The sequence below is a fragment of the Eucyclogobius newberryi genome, unplaced genomic scaffold (genome assembly GCF_026437365.1).
Source record: "Eucyclogobius newberryi isolate DKJ021-1_F unplaced genomic scaffold, fEucNew1.0.hap1 SCAF_5, whole genome shotgun sequence".
NCBI classification, from domain to species: Eukaryota; Metazoa; Chordata; class Actinopteri; order Gobiiformes; family Gobiidae; genus Eucyclogobius; species Eucyclogobius newberryi.
The window spans coordinates 29114533-29127587 of record NW_027316167.1 but is presented as its reverse complement, the minus strand read 5'-3'; the positions used below and the strand labels follow the sequence as shown (position 1 = coordinate 29127587).

Sequence of the window (13055 nt, the reverse complement as noted above, 5' to 3'; positions counted from 1 at the left end):
GAAAAGCACTTTATTGTATTACCTATGGTGTGACCTGTGCCCTGCTCCTGTGTGTGCCATATGTTACCTGCTGGGTCAGGGTTATGTCATGGCTTCAGTCCCAGTCGAGTGTCAGCAGTAACTAGTGCCACACAATCGTATTGGCTGACCTCGCTACATCAGCAGGACTATGGGGATAGAAAAAAAAAAGCTCGATTTTTTTTTTTTTTTTCCATACCAACTCACCTGGCTGAAATTCTCTGCTGTTGGAGATCTGTTAGCATCACACTGTATGGTCTGTATCTAGACATACACTACATATTTATACAGGTTTATTATGATATATTGTATTTATAATGCCTTCGATTTAACAGCCTGTAAATTGTAATATTGTTACATTGGTTTATTTTCAAGAGAAAGTTGGCTGTGAATTATATGAACCTACACAAAAAGTTCCCATGAATGAGGTGATTTTACTGATGGAACTCTTTTTAGACCAATTGTTCCTTTCGTCAATGGCGTCTAATTAGCTGGAAAGGAAGTCTTTGTGCTTCAGCCAGAATGTTTTCATCTTTGGTACAATAGAGGGCTGATGGGAGCAGGTGCCTCACTTGTCCATAACAGATCTATAATTATCAATGCTGCTTTGCCACATGAAATGACCTGATCATTTAAATTATTAAAAAGGCATGGCCAAAAGGTTATGATGGATCCACCTCCTGCTGGGCATCACCGTGGCAATACACCCAATTGTAAGTTTAGACTGGGCACTGCATGTAGTGAGCTGCAATGGGCCTGTTCTTATAAGAAAGGTTATAATTCTGAATATTTTTTCAGCAAACCTTACGTAAATGCAGAAATCTGGGAACAAGATTCCATTGCTAGGCAACGGGCATAGTAATGCTCTGTGCGCCATCCAATTAACGAGCGCTGAATCGAGGTGGCTCCTTGATTGTCTGTCTAATCATGTGGCGAGGAGGAGGAGAGCAGTTTTATCACCAAATAACACGGGCCCACCAGAATAATCGATTATAGTGGGATTATATTTACACATGGGAGTTATGATAATACTGGTCTGCAACTCTTTATGCACATTTTGTATAACAACAGTGTTCTGTACATGAACATTTAGGAGCATTTTTCAACTGGACTAAAAAGGACTTTCTATATGGTTTGAAGGGTTGTTTTTAGCACCTGGGCAAATTTTTGAGTTAAAATCCTAACTTTGAGCCAAAAAATGAATAAATACATAAAATGACTTGAGAACTGTCAATGATTTTGAAAAAGAATTGTTCTGATTTTGCGTCACCGAAGCAATTTATTCCTATTTTTCCCCAATTCTGTGTGAAATACTGTACTTACTTTTTGTACTCGAAGTATATTTTTTCATTGGGTACTTCAATACATTTACAAGGAGAATTTTATATACGGTACCTTTACATTTACTTGTATTCTTCTTCTGTAACTGCACTTCCAGTACTTACTGAAGTACTTCTTTCACCACTGATTATAAGTCCTTCTCTCTCAAAATGTCTGATTGTCCAGCTCTTTAATTGTACAACAATTACAAACATATCACTAACAGGCAGGCATTATCATGTTAGCTTGTATGGATTGTATTTCTATACTTCTAGTCATTGTATTTATTTCAGTTTGATGTGGCAAAGTCAAAATACTATAATAGAGGAAAGACAGAACTTGGGAGAGGAATTATAACATCTACATGTATGAGGTCAGCAGAAGGGTCATTTGGTTTTATTGTTTGCTATTCAGCTTAAATAACATTTCTTGCAGTACTAATTGGTGTATAGCAATGTATAATCCAAGGGGAAAAACTTTGCAGAATAGGCAAGTCTTGAGCTATATTTTACAGTTTGATGGCTCCAGTAAGATCCCAGCTTGGGCCTGCCACGAGGGGGTGAGTTACAGAGGTTAAGAAGCAGACTCAGACCGTTTGCTGCAGCGGACGCAGCCCAGTGGGGTAGATTAATGCTCACAACAGAAATAGCGGCTGGAAAGTTGGGGCAATGAAGTATCTGGAGCCTAAGCTGAGTGGATGGAAGAGCTAAGGAAGAGCTAAGCTAAGAATATGCCAACAAGACTAATAACTGAGAGACCAGCTTGATTAACAAAATTAAGTGTCGAGAACACAAGATCTGGTACAGAATAAGTGGTCGCACTTACAAAAGCATCGTTATGAATCTAATATATGGAAAGGTTAGAAGGAAAAGAATGTCAAAATGGGTTCATAGAGAAGGAGAGCTATCAGTTTAAGATTCTAAACACAGCCAACAAGGGAAAAAACAGAATAATAATGAAACTACTGTTTCTACAACTACTATGAAAAAACGTGTCTCTAAATTAAGAAGCCTAGGATACATTATCTTAAAAATGGAGTGTCAGGGCCCCATTATTCATGAAACAAGGGGGATATAATTGTGTATAACTATCTGTAAAGCAGCTTTTTCTGCAGAAATTGCTCCGGTCTTGCTGGTGTATAAAGTCTCTATTTTTCCATCGTAACTTCTCAAGTCTGGAGATCGGTCATGTTTCCAAAGAGTTGGATTCAGCCAGATCTGCTAAACTTTCACTTTCAATCGTCTACATCTCCTGCTTGCATCATTCTACAAAAAAAAGAAAAAAAAGTGCTTCTCAACTGTTGTCATCATGACGACATTTGCACACATTGTCCAAAGAGTTGGATTCAACCAGATCTGCTGCACTTTCACTTTCAATCTTCTACATCTCCTGCTTGCATCATTCTTAAAAAAAAAAAAAAAAAAAAAAAAAAAGTTCATCTCAACTGTTGCTGTCATGACGACACCTGCACACATTGCCCATTCAGACTCCCTTTTTCTGTATTCTGAGCAAAAAGAATGCAAGTTGGTTCGATCCCAAATCCAGCTCAGAGCTACAAGCACCTACGTTGTTCCCGTAATGGTTTTAGAAGATTATTTCTTCCGGGAATAGCATCGCCTTATCCCGCGGCTGGTGTATTTTGCCATGTTTGTGAATGAGCCGTCGTGATGGATCCGGGCGGATGTCACACTGCGTGAAGTAGGCCTGCAGATTGGCTTAGGGACGGATTTATGCGGCACAAGCTTTTTCACTTCGCTCCCTGCCTGGATTCTGCATTATTTTGTCTGGTTGCAATGAAAAAATCCATGCATTGATGTCGTGGACGCGGTCCACACTGTTCAAGGTACTAGTTTGCTTCGAAATACAGCCATGCGCATGTCATTTCCACATAGAGTCTGCCGGTGCTTCGCGTTAGTATGCAGTTGCCATGACATTGACAGAGAAGTTCTCTTTTGCCGGCAGTGTTGTGAGAAAGTCGAGTTGTAGCCGCCGGGAACGAGACCGTGAATGAGAGAGGCATTCTCGAAGAAGAAATAACTCTCTACACTTCTCCCTCAGACACTTTAACACAGGAGAAAGAATGGATTTTTTTTCCCACTGCATTAACGAGTGATAATACAGCTGACCCTGTGTTTCCCTCAATAGGCTACTTTGACAAGGCACCTGGACAATCCTATGTTCTTACAAGTTTTCTTTCTGCCCGACACTCTGCTAAATCCCTTCTGAGGGCTTTGGGCAACTTTAGAAAGCTTGTTTCACAGTCCAGTGGTTTCACGCTGGCAGACGAGGAGTGCCACATATCAGTGAACATGGTGCAGGAGGTTTGGCTTGTACCACATGTCACATTTTTGTCTGTTCCAAAAAAAAACTCCACGCACGGGCCAAGTAACCCAGTGCAAATGAGTGATTGTGTGTGTGTTTACTTTCACAATTATCTTGGCAGTTTAGATTTACATTTACATTTTATTTGACTGTGAAAGCTACTGTTTTTCTCCTTCAGGCCAACAACCTCACATCACTATTTTCAGATCATCTATTCTCGCAGTGCTGCTAAAGGCTAAAGGTCGGAAGTTGTTTTTCCTAGAGTGCAACTTTAGAATGCCCCTTTCGAATATAACTTTTTACAGAGGAACTGCTGTGTATGTCTTTCTCAGAGATGTGTTTTAAGCTGGTTAATTATACCACGTTGTATGAGAAGCAAAACTACTTTGTGAGGCATTCATTCAGTCATGAAGAGTCACCTGAAAGAAGGGTTTTTAGGGGTTTAACATTTTAAACAGTGACACATTTTAATCAGTTGAAATGTTTGGAGCTTCTTTTATTTTGTTAGTTTTTGTTTTAATACTTGGTAGAACATTATGTGATGTTTTTTCTGCTTGGACAGCACTCTCTGAGCCATGTTGTAACTATTTCAAATACAAATTAACAATTATTTTACATCTTAAAAAATAAACCTTGTGTTATTCATTGGATTGGTGACTCGCTACAACAGCTTTGCACACAATTAATCATCTTTTAAAACTAGAAAAGGTCTTAGAAAAGGAGGAGCACTTTGTCACTGCCCCCTTCTCGCTGGGCAAATGTCTGGATTGCCTAAGTATCACTTTCATGGCTGAGCGCTGTGACATTTGAATCATCATGCGGAAGGTCAGTCAGACTAGAAGGCAAGAATCGGATCAATGCAAACAGACTAACAAGGACATGGAGATACATCAGAGCAGCAAACTCTACTCTCAAACGCATCTCCAAAAACGCACAGTCTGCGTTCATCTCTCATAATCTTGCAGCATTACTGTCGGGCTTGATGCAATTTCATTTCACCCACTAAAAGGATGTTTACTATCCTCTCAAACTAAAGCCATGACATCAGTTGACATGATGGACTCGATGGATCTCTGCGTCCTGAAACCCCTGTGTATTTTTCCACTGTCCCTTGACAACCAGCAGCTATAGAAGTCGTCGGTTGTTTGCTGAATAACAGGCTTACAAACAACCTGCTGCAGGGCATTAAAGGCTCAGTGAGGAGCTATGGCCCTGTCTGTCTGCCTGCCTGATGTTGATGCCTCTTTTTCTGCTTTCTCACTGTTGTCCTTTTTACCTCCTGCACTTTTGCCTCCCTGGATTTTCACAGTCGTGCGCTTTTCTTTGCACAGGTTTGTACGGTCTTATTTTTTTACATGCGTGTCTCTGTGGCTCGGAGTACATGCCACTGATGGCGCGTGACAGCGTACAAGCAAAGATACACAACTGCAAAGACAGTAATGCAGAGTCCACAGTGTCAGCAGTCAGCTCCTGTCCGCTCTGCATGATGAGGCTGTACAAGTTGTTCTCATACTACAGGGTGAGAGGGAGAGATTTTAATGTCGGCACCAGTGGTTGATTTCAGAAACTAATGGCACTGGGGAAGCAGACTACCAATAAAGGGAGATGACAAGATACAAGGCGAAAACAGATTTGTTTTTCTCCATTTGCATATTGGTATTTCATGTCGGCTTGTAACTTTGTATCTACAATAAAAAAAAACTGATTTATATTGGGTTTGAGCATCTCACAGTTGCTATAGTGTTTCCTGAACAGTCTGTCGTCCTCCTGCAGAAATACAGACCATAATGGGCATCAAACAACTGTCCCAATCTAATTTGTGTCTCTCAAATGCGTAAAACATCTCCTCTTGAACATTCTCGTGTCATTTAAACATTCTCGTGTCATTCACAAAAAAACTATCACCTCAAATACGTAAGAGTTTTTTGATTCAGCCAAAATCCCAAGCTTTAGTCCATTATTTGTTCACTTGTCAAACGCTGATCAAGCCCATTACAAATAGTTTTCCTGAAGGCATGCATGCTTCCACTATTTCCCCTGTCCTATGTGCAACTTAACTGTGTTCTTCACATGTCATAACTAATCGAACATGTTGTGGAATGCACTATATGCTGAGCGCCCTCTAATTGCATTGAGAGATGGTGTACTTGTTATTGACTGACCTGATCAGTACACATTAACTGAACAATGAATGGATCTTCAACTTTACAGCCTCTATATAAACTATATATATATGTAGGGTTAGCTCATCAAGGAATATAAGAAAATGAAAACACAGTAAATCATGTGTATTTGTTCTCAAACACATCAATACATTCTGGAAGTAATTAAAGCAATCAAAGTAGGTTTTTGTATAGCAAATGCATTGACTCCCTGATACCGAGGAGAAAAGATCACTGAAATTATTTATGATGATAGAAATAAGTAAATAAAATAATGAGTGTGGATAATATACATATCGTCTATATCATCTTTACAAATTAAAACTCTTAAGCAGTTCCTTCTCCGCATTATGAATGCTGTTTTACAACTCTACCGTGTGCCGCGCAGCACGTCTGATGCATTTTTAATCAAGTAAGAAAGGCTACATACTAAACCCATACGTGTCCGAGTTGCTGATCACACTTCCACTGAACCCCTGCTGTGTCTCACTCCAAAGCTGTTCCTCCTGGCCTTTTATAAAAGCACTAAACTTGCAGCTAATAAGCAGCTAATTGGGTGTTTGTGAGTATTGGTTGGCGCAATGGAATGACTGCTCATTTTACTGAACGGTTTCCGCAAAGCTCAAGGCAAAGGACAGCAGAAAAGGCGAGTGTGTGGGTGGGTGCCCGTGAGTGGAGAGTAGTGGAGAGAACCGGTGGGCTGTGTGAACGGAGTAATTAGCTACATTTCTACACACAAGCGTTTTCTCTTCCTTACTCTTCTGGCACTTTAGCAGCAATATTGTTTTAATTACCGGTATGGTCTTGGAAAGAAAATTAGAGCAAAAAATGTGTCTTATATTACAACTACAGCATGATGGGTTTTCGGAGAGGTACTGGACTGTTGCGATCGCGTCTAACAGGTATTAATTTGTTTGCAAAAATACAGTTTCAAGCTAAATATTTTGTATTAATGACATTTCCATCACATCACACCTTTTTATCATTTGTTGTGTAATAACCTTTGATACATTTCTGGCATAGTCATGATCATTCTGAATGTCATGCCACAATTTGAAAATAATTGGTTTCAGTGTATCAGGGGAAGAAATTATACAGCACCAAACAAGTTATGTGGTCCCTCTGTTTGAAAGAGGCTGTAACATAACTGATATTTTGATTATATAAACCATAATTGTAGTTTCTATTGTACAGTGGAATGTTTGTTGAATATTAAAGTGCTCACAGTTGAGTTTAAACTTCTGCAAATGCTTTAATTCTTTACCTTTTTATTATACAAACATGTCTCGCTCCTCAACAGTTGCCCAAGATGACTTCACATGTAAAAGGAGCAAACCAGATAAATGAAAGCTGGAAAGACAAAGCATGGAGTTCTGTCTCTCTCCCAAGGCTTAGCACCCAGCGAGCATCACCTACTAACCTTTCCAGGATGTGTCCAAGTTGCATTTCTGCCCCTCTTTGAGCTGGGCATTTGCCTGTAGGAAAATGTGCCTCATGCATCTGACCCAGCGTCCGTAGATCTTGACCAGGGATGTAACAATGTCTAAATCTTATGGTTAGAAACAGATTTGTTGGCCCGTTGCTTAAATCTCCAGCACAGATCCTATCCTACTGAGCTAAACTCTTACACCTATCTCAGTGCTAAATACAATAAATAAGTTCCGACCAATTCATTACACAAAAAAGCGCTCTGTGTTTTTAAATGATTTGTATTTCTAACTAACATCTATATTGGAAACATGAACAGAGTCTTAGCTATAAACAAATACTCGTCTCTAAAATATATTTTTAAGTTGTTTTGTCTGCTGTTGCGTCACTTCTCCTCTGCACATGCTCAGTTAGGACCAGAAAACATCCTTGATTCCCACACAGGTTTATTCAGGTTTGAGTATAGATCCATGGGTTTGAGGCTGAGTGGTCCTCAGAGCATGTGCTGACCTCTGAAAGAAGCTGTTCTCCGCTCTGGTTCTAAAAGCTCATGTTAGAGAGCGGAGCATGAACAGGCCTCTGAACGCGGGCCTCTGAACGCGGGCCTCTGAACGTGGGCCTCTGAACGCGGGCCTCTGAACGCGGGCCTCTGAACGCGGGCCTCTGAACGCGGGCCTCTGAACACGGCCCCAGACTGAGCAGCTGCAAATAAGAATCATGCTTCCCGCGCAGTAATGCCCAGCGCCCTGTAGCGGCCACTAAAAGAAGTGAGGGGAAAACGGGCTTATTTGGATATATTTTAGAACAATTCATACAGTTGTGACCTTAAAGTGATATTGGATTTTATTGGCCAATCACTGATTGCCTTGTTTGTCCTGACCGCTCGCCACTGCTACATTGCTCTCTTCCAGGTTGTAAAACAGGGCAGTGGATGAGTTTGTTATCAATTAAAATAGATTTCTGAACAGTCAGCATTGGCGATGAAACATATCGATTAATCTCTGCCCATGGTACACACGCCAGCCTATTATCATGATATGCACCTCACATTTATAGCAATATTTTAAAGAGGTAAACAAAATTGTTGTCATATTCCAAATACTTATTTTCTTACGTATTATAGTGTTAAAATGTCTTCATGTTGTCTTAACTGTATCATTGTATTATTTTTAATTTGTGTTATTATTTTTCTTTTTCTGCAATCCAATCTAATGGCCACAATGCATTTAAGCAAAGGAGCTTTTAATTTGATATATTGTGACTGCCCACCTTGTCATTTTGAGACTTTGGTACGACACTACGATATTTTGATTTCCGTAACATCCCTTGTCACAATCTTGGTCAGTATGATCAAACTGGAGGATTGCATGGCTTGGGGTTTACGGGGCTGGCCGGATTTCCTTGAGGAAACTCATCCAGACACAGGGAGAACATGCAAACGTCACACAGAAACCAAGCCTCAAGCATCCTTCTCTCCACTTCCGTTTTAGGAGATAAAAGACTCATCAGCCGTCTTTGATGTGTGCTGAATGCTAAAGGTCTGTTTGTTTTTGGCGCATGCACACTCTCACCAGTCACAGCTCATCTCCCACTCATGTCGCTGTTAGTTTACCTTGTCGTGCTGTTGGTTTACGTTCTCGAGCTGTGTTTGTCCTGCCCATTAGCAGCCTGCTATTAGCGACAGACACACATGTAATTATTGCATTTGTGCGAAAGGGACGGCTGATTGAAGATGAGTGGACCGAACTCGATGACAAAGACATGCATAAGGTGCTGCGATCTGTGCTGCGTTTTGTAGGTGTGATATAGAACTTTTTATAGACATTTAACTAAAAAAATACCTTTTGGAAAGAGCATTTTTGCCTCTTTTGTAATTAAAGGATTAGCTTTTTTTTCTAGCGACCTGGTTCTTAGAAGCGATTTAGTCTGTGCATTCACCTAGAAAATCAGGACTGCGTTCTTCCTCCCATTCCACCTATCTTTTCAGCGCATGCATGTCTTTAATTATCCAACTACATGACATACCACTTAGTCTTGAATCCCTGGTGCTGTTACGCAAGCAGCCCCTTTCTACACAGCCACATTTGTACACCTCTATTATATATGCATCTACCTGCGCGCTGGAGGGTGACGGCACTATTAATTTATGCCTTTTCTGTCGATGTCTTTGCTTGTAGCTGCAGCGTCACTTCAGTAGTAGGTAAGGACTGTCAAGATTTGAAGTGAAAGTAAGGCAGTGTTTGGAGAGGTCACAAAGTCCACTGTTTCCCGTCTGTGTTCTTGTTTTGATGGGATTATGTGACGGATGACTGCAATTGATCAACATGAGCCATACAGGTTTAACAGGATTACTGTTGCAGTACCGGCCGCAGCTCACCCCATAGACTGGTCAAAATTATAGAACAGATCTAATGCTGCAGTGGGCAGGACAATGGTATATAGAATGTGTGTGGATTGAATTTTGTATATCATCTGTACACACTAAAACAGTGTTAAAGGGAATGATAGCTGCTGCAGTTTGCTTTATATTGCTTGTAGCTTTTTATTGGATCAGGAAAGAGCCACTGTCCGCAGAGCGAAGGACAATGATCTGCAGAGGAACACTTTGAGATTACCTGATTACTCTGTTTTCCACAGAGAATTGGCTTTCCTTCATGTGCTTACTCTCTGACATGTGTGTCTAAAAATGTCAGCTCCCAGGACAGATCGGATAGCAAGTTACCCTTGGTGAGCCACGAGCTGCCCATGGAGACATCATGAGGAGGTATAGTGAGTTGCCCAAGGGCACGGGGGTTTTAATTCACTTCTTCAATCTAAAACTGTTCTCCTGGGCTGCTTTCTGTTGGATCGGGATGAAAAAGGTGTGTAGTGTGTGAGCTGAACTCTTGAAAGTGAATTTAAAGAGAGAGGAGGAAGTTTTTTGTTTACAAGATAAGATGCTCTCAATCTTCACGGGCCCCTCACAAACACGCCATCACACCTAATCCACCAATCAAGGCTGGATCCTGTTTAAGAGGCCTGATTGGCTGATTAACAAAGCTCATCAGCATGCCACCCACTGGGGGTAGCATACACACACACACTGCTCAAATTACCCCCTACATCCGTATGCACATGTGCATAATCTACCCAGACTGTATTATCTCCTTAGCATTTATGAAGAGTCTGTTGCTTCTTCATCCAAGTATATCCAGAAAGTTTCAGAGTGAAATTATGTTACGTTACTAACTCATTATTCTGTTGCAGTGCTTAACTTTATAAGTGTTTGTTGTTAAAAAAGTAAAGCCAAACTACAAATACTTTCATAAATTGTAAAGCCTGAAATGAAAATTGGAAGACTTAGGGAGAAACCCAATTTTTTCTCTAATACCTTTTTCTGTAAAATGCATTGTTTTTGAAGGCATGCCCTGCATGGATGTAACTATATATCATAGTACTGCATTTATATAGGCTATATGCAAAATGATTGATATTGTGGAAAAATACTTTCTCTCTAAAATGCCTTGATGAACCTCTAGCAGCATAATGATTATCCAGAGGAATGTACTGCTAACCAAAGTGTTAAAGTTTCGTAAATTTGTTCTTGAGGTTTTGCCTGCTGAAATAAGGGTTGAATAAATGAATTAAACCAGCTTTCTCTGAGTGGTGCCTAGAGTCTGTAGATCCAGCTCCAGGCACATCCAGCGACTGACACCTGTAAAACTGTGTCAATAACCTTCAATCTTTCTCTTTTTATAGATTTGTTCCTGACAACTGAGGGGTTGGCGTTTGAGACCTGGATCAGCAAGGTAAATCAACTTTTCTAACAGCTACTCAATAGCTATAGTGATTTCTTCCATTACTGTACAGCATTTACAATACATAGAATTTAGCCTTTTGCACTAAAGATGGCAGTTTTATCATTTCACCTTCATTAAATCAATACAGTATATTGTTTGCATTGTAAAAAATAGACAGACCAAGGTCATCGGGTCATCTCTATAGAATCTCCAGCTTTGACGCTCACCATAGTTTCTTGTGCTGCAGGACTAGTTTATATTCCGAGAAGCAGTGAGACACAGCAGAGACCAGGGCTTTTCTTTTCTTTTTTTTTTCATCGAGGGTTCTAGTTGGAATTCCGCAGGCCGACGCTGAATCCGAACACTAGTCTATCTTATCACCAAAAGGGAATGGCAGAGCGGGGGAGTAGGAGGAGATTGTGGGGTTGTTCCTAAAGATCCGCCAGGAACAGAATACATGAAGCAAGAGCCGAAAAGACCACGAATTCAGTAAATAAACTATTTTGACCCGCACAAGACGGATGGCAGAGGTATCAGCGCCGTACAAGAGAGGATAGCGGATGCTCACAACCATCCCACAGATTGAATAAACGTATTTGTCAAAGGAGGTTTCGTGTTCGTGTCATTTAATTCCGTCAACAAGGTGCTAATCGATTTGTTGTGACGCACTTTTTTTTTATATATAGCTCTTTTTTTAAAGAACTAGCCTTGCATTTCTTCCAAAAAAAGAAAAAAGAAAAGAAAGTTCAATACCTTTTCTGTCTCCGCTTTGAACAAATGGTCCTAAATGCATCTATTGAAGAATGAATAAAGAAGTCTACTCCAAAGCAGAACGTGATGTAAATGCCCACACCGGAACCGCACGCTGAGGCCATTAATCGTCACGGCGATCTGCGGTTCCATGCCACGACTATCGAGCACAGGCTTTTCCCGTTTTCTCTTTATTCCACTTTGCTTTGACTCCATACCGGCTCACTCCAACACACTTTCCTCTGATTACACTTGAGAAGACTATCTGTTACGGCGCCCCCTGTGCATCTATCATGATTAAACTGTTCCTTTTATTGGTTTAAAGCCTAAATAAAACTCTACTTGATTAATAGAAACTCAAAACGGCATGTGTTGATTAATCTCGAGCAATAGTCTTTTTATTGTTCAACACAAAGCACTGAGGATTGGAGAAAGCAATATTTTAATATATATTTTTGTAGAGTTGTCTGTTAGGATTCTATTGATATGCAAGGGATATTAATTAACAGTGAGACTTTTGTTAAATTGTGATAACCTGTGGCACGGCAGAGCTGAAATAGCATCACAATCACATAAACAGGACATATTTGGATAATACTAATACTTTTTGATATTGAGTATCTAGACCTTTTCTTGGTATCAAAATTACGGTAAGTTTGAAATGTTAACACTAATTTACTTGTTTTGTAAATTGTTTCTTAGTACCATTATCCCACATTACATTGTAGCCTCAATATTTTCAAACTATGGTTTTATCATTGAGATTAATAGACACTTTCACATCAGTGTACAAAATGAACACTTTTTTGTCAATAATATTTGTTTACATTATGGACTCTCTGTATTCTATCAGTGTAAAAGCAGTAATTATTGGAACCAGACTGTAATATTAGTCAATTTAGACACTTTTATGTTAAATACTGCACTGTCCATTCCTTCATCCACACCAGACTTCCAGCTCACCAAAGCACCCTGAGTTCTACTCTGTTTATACTCATTTGTAAATCAAATCTTAACACACACAAAGTCATTATCTGCGACTGTTTGCAGATGCGTTTGTCGCACATATGCTCTCAGGAACAGAAGGAAAGAATAATAAGCATTAATCCCTTCATCTTCACACCCGCATGAACGTCTGTCACTCTGTCATTAGTCGGTTTTAATCATGACATGTTGCGCCAGTCAATCTCCTGTGGGCAGATCTTATCCGACGGCACACAATCTGGACGCGAGCGGGGCGTCCCGAGCGAGGCGTTTTGATCTCATTGACGGGCGT

General features: G+C 40.2%; 1 protein-coding gene across 1 annotated transcript in view; it reads left to right on the top strand.

The window, feature by feature from the left end:
• itfg1 (integrin alpha FG-GAP repeat containing 1) overlaps nucleotides 1-13055 on the top strand; it is a 131125-nt gene that overhangs the window by 7653 nt on the left and 110417 nt on the right. The window contains exon 7 of the mRNA XM_072464665.1: nucleotides 10989-11038. Coding sequence (XP_072320766.1) covers nucleotides 10989-11038 — 50 coding nt within the window. The remainder of the gene's footprint in view (nucleotides 1-10988; nucleotides 11039-13055) is intronic.